The sequence below is a fragment of the Xenopus laevis genome, chromosome 3S, assembly GCF_017654675.1.
Source record: "Xenopus laevis strain J_2021 chromosome 3S, Xenopus_laevis_v10.1, whole genome shotgun sequence".
NCBI classification, from domain to species: Eukaryota; Metazoa; Chordata; class Amphibia; order Anura; family Pipidae; genus Xenopus; species Xenopus laevis.
In genome coordinates, this window is record NC_054376.1 from 97,112,616 (window position 1) to 97,125,067 (window position 12,452).

The window sequence follows — 12,452 nt, forward strand, 5'->3', positions numbered from 1 at the left end:
CTGCAGCCCTAACTGTAACAGGAAGACGTTTGACCTAACATGTATGGGTTTTTGTGTGCACCGTGAATCCTACAATCCCAGGGGGCAGCCCTTATTTTTTAAAACGGCAATTTTCTATTTAGGATTACCCAATGGCACATACTACTAAAAAAGTATATTATGTAAATGGTTATTTTACACAAAGCAGGGTTTTAAATAGGAGCTGTTTTATGCTTTATTTTCATAGAGGCCTACATTGTTCGGGTGTATAGTTTTCCTTTCAACCCCTTAAGCGTTTAGTTTAAGGGTGCCCATTCAAAAGGCTCTTTCACCAAATGTCTTGCGGGAAAGAGTATGGTTATTATGGCAACCAAAGGTTTAGCAGAGCAGAGGCATGTTACCTGTATGAATGAGAGCAAACAAGCAACATTATTTTTCTATTTCTAGCATGATCTGTAATCCATGTTTAGTAAACTATCCGCTACCATTCTGCTATTGTAATTATATAATATTAAATTTGCGCTGATGATAGCGTAACCATTTTAGCTACGTGTGTCAAAACATAAAGAAAGATAATAGTTGCCCGTTTTTATTTACATTCTTTTTAGTTATTCATTTTTGTTTTGTCTTCTTCAGGTATTGGTGGTAATTTGGTGGCCATTCAGGCAAGCAGAATATCTACATATTTGCATTTATACAGCATCCCTGGGGAGCTGCCAGAAGATGCCAAAGGTTGTTACCACCCTTGCAGGACCTTCTGTGGAACAGGTTTAATATACTTACTTTTTTTTCTTTTATCCCCCTCATAGACTCGTTCTTCGAAGAACTTCCACAGATCACTTTTAAATAGGGATATCTGGGATTGTCTGTGAGCCGCCTTGTCTTGGTGTTAAAATTCCAGGAATCATTTTTACAAGTTCTAAACAGATGATAAAATCCCATGGATTTTTTCTGTGCTGCACTTTCAGCTTCTTCTGAAGATCTGTGTTTCTATAGCAATCACATATAGATTCAGTTTCAGGCTGGATTGATTTAAATGGTGATGATGCTTCACTGTAATGACAGAGGAAAAGTTGGTGAAAATAACTAGGGTGTCACAATCAGACAAAAATCTGTTTAATATGGTAACTTTTTCTTTTGCAGTAGTATAGACCTGCCCAGTCTTCCATTATGTCTTTAGTATTACTTGCTCCACAGCAGGGGCAATCTATTTCATATAGTCTGGGGAACTTGTTTATAAACATGCCTATCAGAATATGAATAATTTGTAATAATATGTGTATTGGAAAAAATTCTGTCATGGGGAAAACATGTTTTGTTTTTTTACAAAATGTGGCGGTTAATAGTGCTGCTTCAGAATTCTGCATTGAATTCAGAATTGAAAGAGCAGTTTTTTATATCTAATTTTGAAATCTGACATGGGGCTAGACATATTGTTTCCCAGGTGCCCTCAGTCACCAGATTTACGCTCTGATAAACTTAATTGAGAAATATAAATAATAGCTTACCTAAAAGCAGTTCCAATGCAAAGTGTTGCCTTTTTTTGGAAGCTTAGGATCAGGCACAATAAGTTGAGATGGCTGTCTATACACAAACATTATAGCTAAAATATATATATTTGCTGGTTCGGTAATAAACTTTTATTTCCCAGGGATTCCCATTACTTATAATAGTAATCAGTTCTTGATAGCTCAGAACATTTATGGTTGCAATTTTTCAAAGCAAATTAGCTGAAATTAGCCTTGTCTTTACATTTGCCATACTAAAAAAAAAAAAAAAGATATGGAACAAAATGTTTTGATATCACCGCACGGCTCAACACAGAAGGTCACAGCATGCATTTTTTTTTTGATAATGTTTTGTTTTTATTGGAATGGTACATTGAGCCACTTGAACAAACTGTCCAGTTGGTTTGCTCTGTCTGTATTGTTGGCCATGAACATCCAGATTATTTTGATTATTTAAGTATAGATAAATCGGATTTGGGCATCCACTCAGTCAGTGTACTAAAGACCACCAGCTTTCTTACCATATATAGTTATACCATATATACAATTATATCAATATTGTTGTACATTTTTGCCACTCTGCACTGTGATGAAATTACCATCAAAGTGTTTTCAGCAACAAATGGGTCTGTAACATGTGTTTTGCTTTTGCAGGAGTTAACAATAAATCGGCTCAAGTTCTACTATCGCTAGTGATCCCAGGCCATTTAATTTTCCTGTATACCATCTATTTAATGAAGAGCGGTCACACATCACTGACACCCATCTTTGTAGCTGTTTATTTATTAGCAGCTTTACTACAGGTAACACCGTTTAAATTCATTACAATTTACTCTAACTTAACCATTTCAGAAGTGAAATCAGTTTTGTTTGTGGTTATCTGCCATTTAATTACTTTAAACAGTATTCTACAAGACTGCTGATTGGTAAAATTAAAATCTTTATTTTCTTCTACTACATTATTTAATCTGAATGGTTAGTGGCAGTTCGGAAGATTCCAATGTCCGATCGTTCGGATACAAGGCTAATATCTGCACGTCTATGGCTAGCTTATGTGTGCAGTGGATTCCTAGACACCTGGCTCTTTTAGATTCCACGATTCATTACTTCTCTAACTTGGTTAAAAAATCTCCATATAAAACATGCATTCATTAAGCTGTAATTCTGAAATGTAGACCAGACTCATAAGCATCATATGCCAGATTTCTAGTGAACTGTTAGCTATTATATTAGAAGAAGCAAAGTTCCATAGCACATTGCAATTCTTGCCTGCAACTCTTTTTGGGAATGTTTGCTCCAGTCAGTGGGTTGTAGTTTTGTGATGGAGGCCACCATTCCCAGCGTAGACTTTCTTTACAAAAATCAGGGGTCAAAATGCCATGAAAAAAGTTTTAATGCAGAATGCCTGCTGTGAAACCTGTATTTTGTGGTATGTGGTCCGCCCCAGCTAAATGTTTGGCTATTGTACAATTTGACCATCCACCCAGATGGCCTAATAACATTGACTGATGGGACTTAGTAGAATTCATAAGGAGCTACAGCTATTCTCTCTCTCTGGCATCTGACTGATTAATTAGAATTGTAGGATAATATGTTGAAAATGCAGCCAGTGGTGCCATACATGCCAACTGGTTGAAATTGGCTATAAAAGTATGGCCCTTACAAGAATTGTTCTCTTTTCTTGATTTACCAATAAGTACATTTAGGTGTTTGATTATTATGCAGCCATTTCTTTCAATGTGCATTGAAGGAGAAGGAAAGTCGTATCCCACTTGGGGTACCAGATGTTATTCACCCCCAAGAGAATGTATCTTATGTATTTTCTTTCTTTAAATTCCACTGGGCAGACGCATGTGCAGTAGAATGAAAACTTTTACATTAAAGTTCAGCTTTTTGCTCTAATGCACATGCGCCTCCGTGAGACGAAACAAGAAGCAGGAAGACGATCTGTGTCGCTCACTGGAATAACCCCAGGCCGTTGCAGTTTTCTCCTGATAGGAGCACCAGCCCAGGGTTTCAGGTAAGTAAATACATTCACTTGGGGGTGCCTAACATTCGGTTCTCCTCCAGGACTGTCAATCAGCTTCAGGAGTCGGAGCCTAGAGTGCAGAGAACAAAAACAGCCAGACAGATACAGATTCAGTAGTGGCAGGTACAGCTTCCAGTAGTAATTCTTCATTTACAAATAGTTGTAAAACAATTTAAACTAGTTTCACTTGTATTATAAAGAAGTGTTGCATAGATTTACTTTTTTTGGTTAGAGGACCCCTTCAAGCATGTTCATAGTCAACATGGAACCTAAGCCATTATACTGAAATGAATGGGAACTAAAACCATTAAATTAATATATTTGGATTTGCACAGTTTTCTAAAGGTTTCTCTTTAAAAGGGAAAAACTTTCTAGCAAGATTGATTACATGGCTGCTGTACTCTCCTCAGATGCCCTCTATTATACTTTCCCCAGAACTGCTTAGCAAAGGGGGTGCTAGGTCAGCAGTCCACTGCCAAAGGATATCCATTTATGTTGCTCTGATTTCCCATTAACCTGGTGCCAGCGGTTTCCAAGGACTGATGGATGTGTCCTCACAGTGTTCGAGAAGAGGAGGCTCGAATGGGCTACTCTCCAGAAATAACATTAAATACTGCTTAGAGAGGTCAGGCAGGGATTGATAGGATAATGGTTAGTTTTTGGAAAGTCAAAAAAGGTTAGAGGGGATTGGTCTTATGAATTAAAAGCATAGATATATTTAAAGGGGTTACTCACCTTCAAACACTTTTTTCATTTTAGATAGTTCACCAGAAATAAGGACTTTTTCCAATTACTTTCTATTTACTTTTCTAATATTGAAGTGTAAAGTTTTATTTTTCTCCTTCTAAAGCAGCCCTGGGAGGGGTCACCGACTCTATAACTGTTCTAAATTGATACATTTAGAAATGCATTATTGAGAAATGCATTATATTAACTAAATGTTTCAAATTGGAACAGTTCAGAATGCCCCTGGATCACTGAGTTGCCAGACTGAAACTTCAGAGCAGTGATCCCTAAGTAGGGATGGGCGAATTTGACCCGTTTTGTTTTGCCAAAAATTCGCCACTGGCGAAATGATGCAGACGCCCATTGTAGTCTATGAGTGTCAAAAAATTTTTGTCACGCAGCAAAAAAATTTTTGACGCGGGACGCCATACAAGTCTATGAGCGTCATTTTTTCGACAAAAAAATTTGCCCATCCCTATCCCTAACCAGTGCTCGCGAGTAACATGTTGCTCTCTGACCCCTTGGATGTTGCTCCCAGTGGCCTCAAACCAGGTGCTTATTTTTTAATTCCAGGCTTGAAAGCAAGTTTCAGTTATAAAAACCATGTATAACAAAGCCTCCTGTAGGCTGCCAGTCCACATAGGATCTGTCAATAGCCAATCACAGCAATTATTTAGCATCACCAGGAACTTTATTCCACGCTTGTGTTGCTCTCCAACACTTTACATTTTAATGTGGCTTACAGGTGGAAAAAAAAGTATGGAGACTCCTGCTCTTAAGACAGGAACATTAAACTTCAAACTAAAATTTTGGCAAAAAGGTAAAAGATGGAAAGTAACTGAAAAAAAGTGTTTGGAAGGTGAACAACCCCTGTAAGCGTGTGTGTGAATGCTTTCTCTTTGGAATTGCTTATTGCAGTTTCTGTGTAAACATAAGGCAAAGCTCAGGACAGCAATAGAGTGAGTTCTTATAAAATACAAAAAACCCAAATAATTTAACAGACAAGGCAATGCTCCCGACCATGTTTTTTTTAAAAATGCACCTCCCAAATTGTATAGGAAGCAATGTGGTTAAGGAGGTGGAATGGTTGAGTGGTTCTTGCCACTTTTTTAGATTGGGTTTGTGGGTATTTTCAGCGTTTTTATCTTCAATGAGAACATCTCTCCCTCAATTAGCTCGCAAGTTATGGGAAATAAATGGCAGAGTTGAACATTTCACAGTCCATGTATTCTACTGAATAACTTTATTTGGCATGAAAAATGTGTGTTTAATGAGATGAAACAAATTTAGCTCAGGTCCATAATATCAGAAATATGTCACATAAACACCATCACACTTCATGGAATAAAGTGACCTCATATATCCCTGCACTAATACACAGAGGGGCATTTTATATTATTATACACTTCTACTGAGTGTAGCAATATAAGAGAAAGCAATTATATATTGCAACTGATTTATTGAACGCCTTTCCTGGTTATGGGCCATTGAACTGCATACTTGGGTTACTTATGGCAGTGAATGTCGCTGGAATCTATAACCTGTTACTTTCCATCTATTGCTTAACTCCTTGTGGATTGAGGGTTCCATCCTGGTCAGAAATGAATGAATCCATTGCAGCTACACTGTCCCAGATTTAAGTCTTGTGCTTTCTTATTTACATACTCCTGCACTAATGCATTATAATCATCACAAGACAACAATCTATAGTGGGCGGTAGACTAAATTAAATTGTGCATATTTTATATCCTCTTCTGCCTCGCGTTTAAAGGGGAACTATCACGAAAATGATTAATTTAATAAAAGCTCCATCACCCTAAAATAAGAAACTTTCTAAATACAATCAATTAAATATTCTGCATTGTTTCTGAAATAATCAAGTTTATCTTCACTATTCCTCGCTCAGCATCTGTTTCTCTTCATTCTGTCTTCTTGTAGCAGTTGGGTGTCGATAGTCATTGGGGCTCATTTATAAACACTGGGCAAATTTCCACCCAGGCAGTAACCCATAGCAACCAATCAATCTGTGATTAGCTTTTTTTAAGTCAGCTGCAGGTTGAACAGTGAAAGCAATAATCTGATTGGTTGCCATAGGTAGCTGCCAAGGTGCAAATTTCCCCAGTGTTTATAAATGAGCCCTATTGACGGTTTCATCCAATATATCTTATAGGGGGGTGCTCATTTTTCCTAGAAGATGTATTGGAGCTCACTCATATAATTGATTCCAGTACAAACAAAATCTAACAAAATAACTGCCTTATGCACAAATTCTGCATGTAGAGAGACATGATTTCTGGTGATTTTAAAAGAGTGAACTCCAATACATCTTCTAGACAAAAGGAGCCCCCCTATAAGATATATTGGATCTAACTGTCAATGAATATCTGACACCCAACTGCTGCATGAAGACAGAATGAAGAGAAGCATATGCCAAGAGAGGAATAGTATAGATAAACTTGATTGTTTAAGACTCAGTACAGAATTTTTAATTGATTATATTTAGAAAACTTCTTCTATCCGTATGCTCAAGCTTATATGAAATTTTCATTTTCGCGATAGTTCCCCTTTAATTTAGGTTTTCCAATCCATTGGAAAACTGGTGCTTGCATTTCTGTATGCAAGCACAGCATAGATGTTGTCGTTGTATGCGATACTTGTTACCAGTAAAATCTGCTGATACTTTGTGTAAATAAGGTGCTAAAATAGTGTTACTGGCTCTCTGTTCGACTATCAAGTTCTTGTGTTGCTCAGGCTCAGGATGATTGTAGGGGATTTTAAAGGAAGCTCTAGCAAGTTATGGAAGTTCTGTAGAAGCAAAATAAGTGTTATTGCTATAGCCACATGATACAAGCATTGAGGGCCAAATGGACACATTTTTGACACAGGAAATCTCTCAGACAATTGCTTTTAAGAAGCAATTCATTCAAATGGCTGCAGCTCTGAAACCGAATGGTAACTCGGAATAAAGATAGAATTATACATTTTTTTTTTTTTTTTTTTAAAAAAAGCAAATATGTGTGAAGTATATACACTGATTTATAAAGTATTTCCATCTCTTTATACCATTTATTTCTGTTACTAAAACTTTTTTTTTTCCATTTAAACGAGTATGGGGTAATATACGGTAACTTGTTATATTGTGGGAGGGAGGATAAACAGAGAGTGTTATTTGGACTAGGCTGAATGAGGGCTTCTTCACAGAAAGTAAATTAATAAGCCTTTGACCCAAGGTATGTTTGCTTCAGCTTGTCACCCTTCTGCATAAAGCAAGCTCTGTGTCCGTATAATCCAGGATGTTTCCAGAGCGTCCATGTTTGAATTGGTGTGCGCTCTACTGAAAGTTCTGATTGTCATGTAGAAGTAGCCAAGTCTCACAGACGTTCTGTTTCATTGACTCCGCAGGTATTTGCACTGCTATGGATCGCAGACTGGATGGTGCATCACATTTGGAGGAAAGGAAAAGATCCCGACAGTTTCTCCATTCCTTATCTTACAGCCCTGGGGGATCTATTGGGCACGGCATTGCTCGCCATCAGTTTCCATGTCCTTTGGCTTATAGGGGACAGAGATGGAGACGTTGGAGATTGATATATATGTATATAGTGCCAAACCAACCTTCTCCCGACCATGACCAAACCTGCCAGAGCCAAACAACTGTCAGATAGAGGATGAGTGGCGCGCATCTACTCAGCACAAGCAAACATAAGAATTCATGGCAAAATGTTCTTTTTAGCAGGGAACATTTCATTAAAATAGACAAATGCCACACGGGGAGGTACATTTATCAAAGGTCGAATTTCGAATTCATGTGTTTTTTTAAAAAACTTCCCTTAACTCCCATAAATTCAAAATTCAACCAATCGATATTTATCAAAAATAAAATTTTTAAAACTTGGATGAATTAAAACGACCAAAAGAATCGAATTTGATTTGAATTTAAAAAAAAAAAACGTAAGTTTTTTTTCTCGGAAAAAAACCCTGAATGTCGGGTAGGCTGCAAACAACTCCAAATTGATCCCTGGAGTTCTCCCATTGACGTAAAGAGGTGGTTCACCCTTAAGGTAACTTTTATTATGCTATAGAACAGCCAGTTGTGATCAAATTTCCAGTTGGTTTTCATTATTTATTTTTTATGGTTATTTGCCTTTTTCTTCTGACTCTTTGCGGCTTTCAAGTGGGCGTCGCTGACACCTTCTAAAAAGCAAATGCTCTGTAAGGCTACAAATGTATTGGTTGCTACGGTAATTATAACCCTAGTTACCAGATTGCTTGAAAAGCAAATTAAAGAGCTACTGAATAAAAAGCCAAATAACTAAAAAACCACAAATAAGAAAAAATTAAACAAATGGCAAATTGTCTCAGAATATCACCCTCTACATCATATTAAAAGTCATCTCAAAAGTGAACAACCCCTTTAAACAGCAATTCGGCAGGTTTTAGGTGGCGAATAGTCAAATTCGAGTTCTTAGGGCCAGAGGGATAAATCTCAAGAATCGAATTGGTTTTTTTTTAAAAAAAACAAAAAACCTTGAATCGAAGTTGAGTAACTCCCTAGTCAAATTTGCCAGTTTGGACCATAAAAAAAATCAAACTTTCAATTTGACCCTTGATAAATCTGTCCCTGTGTGTGTACATTTCATCAAACATTGGAGAGGATAACATGAATTTTAGCTGATTGTCTTAGAAACTACAATTAATATGCACCTTACGTTCAAGGGAAAAGAAAAGTATATTTCTGGCTCAAAGATTACAATAGGAGTCAATATATTATCATGGGGACAAATGGAGGTAACGGAAATGTATTTACTTAATTTAATGTTAACTTATGTTGGTCATTTGTGTGTTTCATTCTTTCCATTAGCAGTTCATTCTTATTTGCATTGTTTGCACAATGTTGCATTTTATGGTGAATTAGCGCCGATATGAATGGGAAAGCAGCTGGTTTCAGTTTGAAGTTGCGTGTAAGGGCCACAGAAGTCTGTTATTTAACCAAGATCTCTTTGCTCTAAAGCTTTCCATACATGAACCAACCAGCATGTCCAGTGCAGTCAGCCAAATAGGTATTTGCTGGCCAATTTCACTTTATCCCTGCTTACTAGCGTACATGTAAAGTCATTGGGGCTCATTTATAAAAACTGGGCACATTTGCACCTGGGCAGTAACCCGTAGCAACCGATCAGTGATGAGCTTTTTTTTTCAGCCAGCTGCAGGTTGAACAGTGATGTAATCATCTGATGGTTACCATTGGTTACTGCCCATGTGCAAATTTGCTCAGTGTTTCTAAATTACCCCCATTGTGACCAGTCAGATGCTGAGTATCCGATTGCACTGTGGTGCTTTTCCTTTGAATTTTTGTAACATAGGTGACTTGCCATTAAACTGTTTCTAGGTTCTGCTCATCATGTACTAAATATTTTTTTTATTGTGATGTAATATAGGGGTAGTTCAGTTTTAGTAGAATGTAGACAGTGATATTCTCAGCTCATTTGCAAATAGTCATTTTCAAATTTTTTTTTTTTAAGTTAACTTTTATCCAGCAGATCACCACTTTGTTATAATTTGGACCCTAGCTACTAGATAGCAACTAAGATTCCAGACTGGAAAATGAATTTAAGACTGCCTGAATAGAAAAATAAGTACAGGTATGACATCCGTTATCTGGAAACCCATTATCCAGAAAGCTCTGAATTAGGGAAAGGCCGTCTCCCATAGACTCCATTATAATCAAATAATATTTTTTTTATGATTGTCTTTTTCTTTGTAATAATAAAACAGTACTTTGTACTTGATCCAAACTAAGATATAATTAATCCTTATTGGAAGCGAAAACAGCCTATTGGGTTTATTTAATGTTTAAATTAATTTCTAGTAGACTTAAGGCATGAAGACCCAAATTACGGAAAGATCCGTTATCCGGAAAACCCCAGGTCCCGAGCATTCTGGATAACAGGTCCCATACTTGTAATAGAAAATAACAATACTAAAACGGTTACCTTACAGAGCTCAACATTTTTTTTGGCTGTAGGGATCAGCATTTTAAATTCAAAAGAAGCAGAATTGGAAGGAAAATTTTTGTTCCATGATGGGACCTGTTATCCAAAATGCTCAAGACCAGATAATGGATCTTTCCGTAATTCAGTTCTTCATCCCTTAAGTCTACTAGAAAATCGTATAAACATTAAATAAACCCAATAGGCTGGTTTTGCTTCCAATAAGGATTCATCACATCTTAGTTTGGATCAAGTTCAAGGGACTGTTTTATTATTACAGAGAAAAAGGAAATCATTTTTAAACATTTGCATTATTGGGATAAAATGGAGTCTATGGAAGATGGCCATTCCGTATTTCAGAACTTTCAGGATAATAGGTTTCCGGATAACCAATCCCATACCTGTACTAAGAATATCGCTTTCTAGAACACACTAAAAGTTAACTTAGAGATGAACTACCCCTTAAAGCAAATCTGTGCTATAAATGAAAGCTGTTTTATTGTTGCTCTTCCTTTTGTGCAATTGTTGCTGGGTACATAAAGGGACAGTATATACACACCTATTCAACATTAAATGAATGAATAGAGCTTGTGCTAAACATATCGTTTGCCTATTATTTTAATTAAGAAATACCTGTGATTTTAGGTACTAAACAAAAATGTGAAGCCAGATTGACTTAAGCGCCTTTGATCACTTACTAAAGAACTTGAAATGAGCTGATTAAACTAATTACCAGTCCACTGTGAATCCCCTCATAATAAGCTGCTTCATACAGAAGGGAAAGGCAATATGAGAATGACCCCTCGGGTTTGCATTAACAGGGTACAGAGTGTCAGGGAGAGGACTGCACATAAACAACCTGATCTGATCCCTGACTGGATTTTTGTAACCGGCTTGATTGACATCTGGCAGATTTTTGGGCAGATATGGGTCGGGTAGGCCCGTTAATGAGCTTTATACATGAGCCAATAAGCTGCTGTGTATGGCCACCTTAACTTTAATATTAGTGCTATTGGCTAATGGCAACAAAAAAAGGAAAATATGTATTTTTTCTTTAAATTAAAACAACAGATACAGTGTAATTTTTAACACAAGTCCTCTTATTCTTATCAAAGGTGTATGCTGTCCCTTTAAAAGTACAAAAAAGTATGTTCTTTACAGATTCTAACATATTGTAAGGCCATTATTACTGTGAGACCGATGGTAGAGAGTATTACAAAATATGGAAATATGGTTAAATCCTGCATCTTTTTTAAATGTTCTTTGTTCTGGGAGTTGTTTCACAGCATAATCAGTTGTGAACCAATGAAAATAATGTACGTCTGATACTGTAAACAATGCAGTTACGGTATTATCAATAGGAACATTCATTTCTAAGTGGGCAGTCCGCTTAGTGTTCCCATAATTGTAACACCATTATTCATAAAGCTACATGCACACTGGCAGTTTTACACTGCCCTGCTTATTTTGCTATCATACTTGTCTGAGGAATAGGTTTAAATGTCTGTGTTTGAGCCAGTGGGAATGAATAACAAACCCAAACACCTATTCATCCAGTGGTAAGGGGCACTCTCTTTTTTTGTCTATATTGGTGTCTGTTCTTCTTATTACAGCAGCCAATCGGGATGATAATATGCACTGACCTAGCTCTAGGCTTTAGGTGGATATCTGGAACAGTGTTTCTCACGCTGCCAAGTCTTAAATGGCTTTATTAAACCATGTAAATGTCTCTAGCTGCTTCTACATCTGTATAGAGCCTGTGTAAAGTGCTGCATTCCAGTATGCCAAATATGACTATTTCTATGTTGTGTAAAAGTGGTACTGAAGAAGCTACTGCACATGCCCAAAAACCTCAATTTAATTCTGGTAGTTTTTTTTTAATTTTTTTTCAAATGGGGTTTCCTGATCTAGAAAATAGGGGGTGCATTGATCTAGAAAACACAATAGAACAGAGGCCAAACACATCACAGCCTTAAACTGTTACATAATGCCAATCCACAATGTTGGAGCCATAGGGGACCAAGCAGAGAGCTGACATCTGTTTTGAACTATCAATAAAGACAATCCATTACTGCTATACTGTGTGCTTCTTTTCATAGACCTTTTCAGTGTTAAATACGAGTAGAGCTGAATAAATCCGTCTTACATGGTTACAACTGTAGAGCGGAAAGCATTACCATTCATACAAATGTTATTTAAAGGGGGTATGTTTGCATCATT

General features: G+C 36.9%; 1 protein-coding gene across 1 annotated transcript in view; it reads left to right on the forward strand.

Annotated features, from left to right (window-relative positions):
* Positions 1-9,778, forward strand: part of slc41a2.S (solute carrier family 41 member 2 S homeolog) — a 44,338-nt gene extending 34,560 nt beyond the window's left edge. Inside the window, exons 9-11 of the mRNA XM_018256055.2 lie at positions 616-747; positions 2,142-2,290; positions 7,645-9,778. Of these exons, the coding sequence (XP_018111544.1) occupies positions 616-747; positions 2,142-2,290; positions 7,645-7,830 (467 nt within the window). The 3' untranslated portion in view covers positions 7,831-9,778. The remainder of the gene's footprint in view (positions 1-615; positions 748-2,141; positions 2,291-7,644) is intronic.
* The last annotated feature ends 2,674 nt before the right edge of the window (positions 9,779-12,452 follow it).